Source organism: Triticum dicoccoides, chromosome 5A (assembly GCF_002162155.2).
Source record: "Triticum dicoccoides isolate Atlit2015 ecotype Zavitan chromosome 5A, WEW_v2.0, whole genome shotgun sequence".
Taxonomy (NCBI): Eukaryota; Viridiplantae; Streptophyta; class Magnoliopsida; order Poales; family Poaceae; genus Triticum; species Triticum dicoccoides.
The window spans coordinates 266,019,267-266,027,509 of NC_041388.1; the positions used below are offsets into that span (position 1 = coordinate 266,019,267).

The window sequence follows — 8,243 nt, forward strand, 5'->3', positions numbered from 1 at the left end:
TGGTCATGAACGACCAGTGCAGCCACCACAAGATCTTCATCATCTGACGATGAATCGTCTGATAAACAAAGGAAGTGATGGAAGAAAAACCCGTCTCCACTGTCCATACCTTTATGGGCAAAATGTCGAACACCTTGCGGTCGTGGTGGCGAAGAGGCCGCGATGATCACCTCGACGCAACAGGGGTGGTTGCCGGCCGGCTACTGGCCGCATGGGTGGTACATCGCCGGCGGTCGTGTCCCCTCTGCCATCGGTAAAGACGGCGTCGACCAAACCTCCTTCGATCGACGGCCAAAACTACGGCGAAAGCGCGGGCGTGATGGCGGCCATGTCAAGACGTGGTTTCGTATGGACGGCCGGGGGGCTGCGCGGTGAGGAGGCGGCCGGAGGATAGCGGCGGCGCCGGCGGCGGGGCGGGGCGGGGAGAGAGGGTGGAAGTGATAGCGGAGGGACTGCTAGTGTCCCCGACAAGCGGGCCACGGGAGGGGACAAGGGCGTGCGTCGAGGCCGTCCGCGCGCGTCCGTTTCACCCCAAACGGAGCGCAAGTTTGGGCCGAAGATGGGTTGGAAACGGACGGAATCCGGACATTTATCCATTTAAGACCGCGAGTTAGGCCGTGCTATTCGTTCATTTTACCCCAAACAGACGCACCCGAACAAGATGGGGGCGCGCGGTGGAGTGGGCCTTAAAAGCCAGGTGTCGAGCATCGGAAAAGTGCATCGGCGTTCGGGCGTTGAATCGACGGTGAAGGCGACCGTACATCGGGTCGACAAAATATCCTGAATCGACAGCAACCATGGCGGGAAGTCGGCAAGAGCAAGACCCTCCGTACCGACGCGTGTGCCGACCATGATAGCTCCTCTAGGCTATGGCGCACCGACGCGTGCGTGGAGGGACCACTGACACATCGGTCCCACGCGACAGAGGCTCCCGCCTCCCTGCTAAACCGCAGCCCGCTACGCACACGCGGCAAAGCTACACCGGAACCGCATTCGCAGCCCGCTTTCCTCGCCGCCAGCACCACCACGCCTCCTCAACTTCCCATGGTGGTTGCCCCCCGAGCCGCACGCCCCAACCACCCCTAACCCTAGATCCCGCCACACCCACCCCCGCACACGCACACGCACTCTCACTCTCCCACTCCGCCTGCCTGTCACTATGGAGGTCGGGAGCAGCAAGGCCAGGCTGGCGGTGGCGTGCGCGATCGGCGGGATCGTGCTGGGCGCGGCCGTCGTGGCGCTCCACGTCGCCGGGCCCGTGGCCGTCCCGGGGCTGCCCCCACTCGACGCGCTTCGGCGCCGGTTCCGCCGCCGCCGCCGCCCCGTGCGCGTCTACATGGACGGCTGCTTCGACATGATGCACTACGGCCACTGCAACGCGCTGCGCCAGGCGCGCGCGCTCGGCGACCAGCTCGTCGTCGGCGTCGTCAGCGACGACGAGATCACCGTCAACAAGGGGCCGCCCGTCACGCCGCTCAACGAGAGGTGGGTCGTTAATTACCCCGTCCCTTTGTGTAGCGGCTGTCGCCTTTTCAACTCCCACACGTGGTGAGGTGTTCTCACGCATCCACGCAGCTTGCTCCAGCATTTCATTGCGTTTTTTTTTTGTATATTAACCCCCGACCGAGTAGATGCTACGATGTTAACGCTTGAACTATGTTCGGTCTGTAGATATTGCTGGAGAAACAATTGCTGTATGGCACGAGAAATTTGAATTGTACAATTTGTTTTCCATTTATGATATTAAATGGATTTAGGGGCACTGGATAGACTGTAATAATGCGCCTAAATATACGAATAGTAAATGTGTGTGCAAATTATGTACACTTAACTTACATTTTTTCCACTTCCCACTAATTATCCTATAAACTCTCATGTAACTAACGCTGTGGGTGGTATGCACAATGGTAACAATTTGCAGTTTGTTATTTCTTATGTTTCCTTTTCTGTGTAATACAGAATGGTGATGGTGGGCGCAGTGAAATGGGTGGATGATGTCATTCCAGATGCGCCATATGCCATAACCGAAGACTTCATGAACAAGCTATTCACCGAGTATAATATAGATTACATCATCCATGGCGACGATCCTTGTCTGCTCCCAGATGGCACCGACGCATATGCCCTTGCCAAAAATGCTGGCAGATATAAGCAGATTAAAAGAACCGAGGGAGTGTCAACAACAGACATTGTCGGTATGGATTCTGCTTTTGTTTTCTGTTCCTGTACTTTACTGTTGACGTTTGCTTTATCATAACAAAATTGGAGTCTGAAACTTCTGTGGCAAGCGGATATCTAGGCTCTAGTTCTGAGTTGCAATTATCTTTGAGAACCAAATCTTATAGTGATCTCCGATACTGCAATTGATTCTTGATCAACTAGAAACCTATTTGTTGACGAGACTATCATTCACTAGATTATCTTTCTCGATTTCTTGTGGTGCTCCACTTTTATAAAGCACTCGAAATAGTGCCATATTATTAAGAGCGCAAGGAAGGAACAATCAAATAAGTTGTCCCCAAGAGTCACCCTTTTCTTGTTCCAGGCATCACATCCAACATAAAGTTGCTGCTATATAATTATTCTATTTACTGGCCAGGATGCTATGGGCGCATGGAATACACTTTTATCTTGAATTTTGGGAACCGGTGAATTGATCATTTATAGTAAAGAAACTGCTTATGGCAGTGAAAATATTTATTCTCACTGTGAAATCATCTTTTTTCATTGCAGGAAGAATGCTTCTTTGTGTTAGAGAGAGATCAGTTTCTGATAGGCACAACCACTCTTCACTACAGAGGCAATTCAGTTCTGGGCATGGTCAGAAGGTTGATGATAGTGGGTCTGGAAGTGGAACTAGAATATCTCATTTTCTTCCTACGTCTCGGCGGATAGTTCAGTTCTCAAATAGCAGGGTATAACTTTCTCATGAATTGAATATTGTTTATGTTCTTTGATGAATATTCCACGAGGCACCACAGCATGGCTTAGCAGTTGGCACCTAGTCTTGATCTTAGAAGCAACTTCTAGGTATCACTATCTATATTAGTCCCTCTGAAAACGGCACTTTTTTCATGGTGGGATTGTGTGAGAGAGTGCTACCTTGAGTTCCTCTTGTAGTTCAAAGGCATGTGCTAAATATCCGTTGGAAAGTCAGTTTTTTTTTTATGTTCATGTAGTTTTTTGACATAATAAAGATATTTTCTTCGGTGGGAGGGAGTACAGAGCGCCTGCTCTAGTGTTAACTTGTGCCCTGTTGATTAGTCGATTGTGATCGATTGCGGAAGTGTGGCAGCAATAGGTGAATTGTTTAATAGTACTTCGACAAGTTCAGAGGCGATTGTCGCATCCACAATAAAGAATCCAATCCTTAGAAGCAACTTCTAAGGATCACTATCTATATTAGTCCCTCTGAAAACGGCACTTTTTTCATGGTGGGATTGTGTGAGAGAGTGCTACCTTGAGTTCCTCTTGTAGTTCAAAGGCATGTGCTAAATATCCGTTGGAAAGTCAGTTTTTTTTTATGTTCATGTAGTTTTTTGACATAATAAAGATATTTTCTTCGGTGGGAGGGAGTACAGAGCGCCTGCTCTAGTGTTAACTTGTGCCCTGTTGATTAGTCGATTGTGATCGATTGCGGAAGTGTGGCAGCAATAGGTGAATTGTTTAATAGTACTTCGACAAGTTCAGAGGCGATTGTCGCATCCACAATAAAGAATCCAATCCTTGAAAGTATCAGAAAAAAACCATATGTTTGTTATTGAGTTATCTATTACATGAGCATACAGTGTAACTGTATGTTTGTTTCATTTCTGTAAATGTGGTGATAATAAGTGCTTTTTAACTGAATAAAACCGTCTCCCTCTTTCCAAACTTTTGCTACAGTTCATTCTGTGTTGACTGTAAGCTTTACCAATGTAGGGTCCAGGACCAGATTCTCGGATAGTTTACATAGATGGTGCATTTGATCTGTTCCATGCTGGGCATGTTGAGGTAAATACAAGAAGGAAAACATCATCTGTCTCAGCATTCAGCCGCACTTCCCATATTGGCATGTTGGCTCTACTTATATTTTTTCTTCTTATTGCAAGGAAGCAATCAAGCAAACTGAACTTTCCTTTCCAAATTATAGCACTGCAAACTTTCTTTTGTATTTATAGTTTCTTCTACGTAGATATTGCGACTTGCTCGAGGGCTTGGAGATTTCTTGCTTGTTGGTATTCACACGGATCAGACCATAAGGTAATATACGATGGTTGCTTCCTCTTTTCTTCTTCCAATCCTTTATGAGGTACAGTATGTGTACGGTTTATTCAATTGTCCAAGTTTACAATGTGCATTTGTTTTGAAGCCTACCATCTCTACTCAGTTCATTCAACATTATATTCAGTCTAGATTTTGCTGCTGATGTTTATTATATTGGTTAGTTCTACACGAGGACCACATCGCCCAATCATGAATCTTCATGAGCGAAGTTTGAGTGTCCTAGCCTGCCGTTATGTTGATGAAGTAATCATTGGTGCTCCATGGGACATTTCAAAAGACATGGTGAGTTGTAGTTGTCTACTCTACTCTAAACCATGACATTATCTTATTGTAGTATAAAATGCTTGATGCATTCGTTGTACTATTTCCTTGAACACTGCACTTAAGAGTTAAGACTACTCATTGAGTGCCCACACTCTGCTAAGGATAAGAAACATGTATCCTAGCACGTTGAGCCGTCTTTGTAAGGCTCGGTCAGTCTGCCTTCTCCCCGGCCTCACCTATGCTGGGCTTCTGCCTCAGCAGCTGTGCTTGGTCTACCCACCATGTCAGTGGCTTTGCTGCTGCGCCTGGTTGCGCTTCAGTGTGATACTTGTCATGATTTGTGTTGAAGTATTTATTTGCTGAGAGTTGTTTTTTCTTCCAAAATAGTCTTCTAGCTCTTTAAAGGAGGTAGAAACGTAGAACAGGGAGGTGGGAGGGGTAAATAAACCACTGTGATTATTGTAGCCACTGCCACCACCAACTCTACTATTTGTAGTACCAATTACTAAACGGATACATTCGTACACACATTGTATAGAACATGACACTTACGCTGTACCAATAGAACTCACAATTCCACAGGAAGTATTAAATTTGAATACGTGCTGGCTTAGCTTGGTCCCAAGTTTTACTTTGGTGGCACGAGTTTTTTCACAAGATAGCATAGTGTCAGTAGACATTCTTTCTTTCTTGGCTTGGTCCCAAAGTTTAGGTATTTCAGCTAGATTGGAGGATTGAACCAAATTATTTAAAATCATGAGCTGCAATTTTAGCTACGAATATCAGGTTATATTTGTGGGGGTTTATGCCAGGAGTTCTCTAACTTCATTTTTCTTTGCAGATTACAACATTTAATATTTCATTAGTCGTTCAAGGAACAATTGCTGAGAACATGGATTTTGCGAAGGTAATCACATAGTTTTTTTTCCAATAATATTTCTTAGAAAATCCTAATGTGGAACATAACATTCTTTATTTACTATGGCCACTCGTGCAGGACGAGTCACATCCATATGCTGTCCCAATGGATATGGGTATTTTCCGCAGATTGGAAAGCCCTTTGGATATCACTACTAGTACTATTATAAGGAGGATAGTTTCTAACCATGAAGCCTACCAGGTAACTACCGTAGTGTTGTATCAGATTGCTGGGCTGAATTTGGTCTCTTATCAATAATGTGATTTTTCTTTTGTCTTCTTATCAATAATGTGCACACGTGAGCTGTTTTATACTGATGTTATGATAATGAATTGATGTTCTGGTGAAGCTTTCTCCTGTGTGTAGTTTTGTACTTATGTACATTAAATATTTGTCTCCTGGGACCAATATTTCCTGCTATGTCTTATGCTCTGTTGTTTGATGTGGTTCCCATTTATGCTGGTCCATTGATCTGGTGTGGTTTTTACTCACTTTTTCTGTGGTGTTGCTTTGTGCAGAAACGGAATGAAAAGAAGGAAGCCAGTGAGAAGAAGTACTACGAGAGTAAAAACTTTGTCAATGGAGAGTAGTTTGTGAACATACATTTTGAGATGCTAATACCCCGTCACAAATGCAACCAACCATCAGGTGTTCCACAGGTTTATTGTTTATGTTATCTTTGTCATGTTGATGATATAGGCTTAGGTAGCTTGTGATGCAACCACGCCTAGTGAGATTGAGGCAGTGGTGGTGTGCTGGAGGGGGAAGATGTTTCCTCCGTCCACCTTCAGTCTCCATCTTTCCTGGCTAGGGCCCCTGTTTATGGGCCTTCGCTGCCTGCTGTTACCACAAGTTCTAGTTGTGGCCTGTAGTTTCATAACTGTGGTACAGTATGAATGTTAGGTTAAATAACTATTTGCTGTTGTTGCTTTATTTATGCCTCCCGATATATGCGGGCACCATATGCAGTCCTTTTCGGAGAGTCCTCTTCTGATCTTGAGCTGAAAAATGGACTAACTGATATTGTACGTGTGGGTCGGTGATAGCAACTGCGGTCTGATGGTACACCTGGATGAATGGTTCCAACGTCGGTTGGTGACATCTCGGTATCTGATGGTATCATGATGTGGATATGCAGATCACTGAATCTTGACAAAATGGTCGCTAGCAGGAACACTGGAAGGCTGCCAAGTTGCCGCGCTTTGCTGGTTCAGCCTGGTGCACGTTGGTCGCATGGATGAAAGGGATGTGCTACCTGTGATCTCCAGACAGCACATCTGGGCATGCTCTCCTGTGAGCGACCTACACTGTTTCTAGCCATTCTTTTGCCTCCCTACTCTATCTCGCTCTCATTTGGATCTGGAAACCTGTTGCTTAGTTTTTTGAGTGGCTATGGGCACGCCGCATGAGTCGGTGAACTGGAGTGTCTATTTCGTGTGGGAAATCATTTCGCTTTCTTCCTGGGAAGATCTATTTATGGACGTGCTGCTATATTTGGCCTCACAAACTAAGATTTGTGCACCTCATTTGCATCCGGGATCGGAGTTTGGTTTCTGAATAATGGAGTGGGGTAGCAGTAGTAACAGGCAAAACCAATAAGGTGTGGGGCAAGCTGAAGATCCAGCTGCCGCATGTTCCAGCGACCGCCCCTGACAGAGACTCCCCTAGAGCTGGAGAGATTGGATGTTCACTTGCATTGCATCTGAATGTATTTTGTTTCATTCATCATGGGGCCCAGAAAAATGGAATCCTCAGTCACTCCAGTTTTCTGTCTCTCCCTTGCAATTGTGGGTGGATCTTGTAAGTTGCTAGTAGGCTGGATGATCTTTTGATAGATACTGGAGATTTGGAGCCGCTTGATGAATCACTGCTGTGTAGGTTGTTACATACGGCGTCTTTTAACGTGATCATGCCGCATGCACTGCTGCGCCCAAGTCTGATGCCATGATGGCTATGTGCTACCCGTGAGCTCTGTCCAATTGTTCCGACATGATTAGTTTGATGTACCTCCGTCGGGGTTTGTCCGGGTTTATTGGTCTTCAACGTATTTTGTGTCAAATTTTAACCATATATTTGATGCAGATTTGACTAATAAAATCTAAGTTGTATGCCACAAAAGTTATATTGTTGGATTTATATTCGAAAGTGGATTCCAAGTATATTTTGGTAGTTAAATTAATGGTCAATTCTTGACTCAAAAAACACCGGGGACTAATAAACCTAGATAGAGGTAGTAGCTTTGGGCTACTCCAGCGCGGATCATTAAAACGGACCCCACGGAAGTGTCCATGGAGACCATGGACTAGAATCGAGGCGGAGGTCATTCAAACGGTTGTATGGACGTGGCGGTGGCTTTATTTATAAAGTAGGATGAAAGCCTATTCCACGGTGGTCGTGGACTGGAATCGGTGCGGAGGTCATTCAAACGGTTGTATGTATGTGGCGGTGGCTTTATTTATACAGTTTTGCTAAAGCACAAGTAGGATGAAAGCCTATTTTGAGGAGGTTATTCAACCGCATGCATCAAATGTTCGCTCCCGGATTTTTCTCTACACCGACTACACAAAACAATCAAAGGTAAATAGCACAATTCTAAAGTAATTGAACGATAATATTCCAATTCAACAAAAATAATAAAAATAGTACAATTCAAACATAAAATTTGGAAATAAAATAGTTTCAAGTTTGAATTCAACTTAGTTAGCCACACGTTCTGATTGTCCATATGAAATGCCCAAAGAAGCCCAACCAGATCATTTTGCATTTGCTCATTTCAAAGATAATGTTTTAAAAT

General features: G+C 45.1%; 1 protein-coding gene across 1 annotated transcript; it reads left to right on the plus strand.

The window, feature by feature from the left end:
* The first annotated feature begins 983 nt into the window (after window positions 1–983).
* Window positions 984–6,473, plus strand: LOC119300921 (ethanolamine-phosphate cytidylyltransferase-like). Its single transcript, XM_037577826.1, has 9 exons — window positions 984–1,485; window positions 1,960–2,195; window positions 2,734–2,915; window positions 3,922–3,993; window positions 4,175–4,242; window positions 4,428–4,548; window positions 5,372–5,437; window positions 5,528–5,650; window positions 5,968–6,473. The coding sequence occupies exons 1-9, from the start codon at window positions 1,160–1,162 to the stop codon at window positions 6,037–6,039; spliced, it is 1,266 nt and encodes a 421-aa protein (XP_037433723.1). The 5' UTR covers window positions 984–1,159; the 3' UTR covers window positions 6,040–6,473.
* The last annotated feature ends 1,770 nt before the right edge of the window (window positions 6,474–8,243 follow it).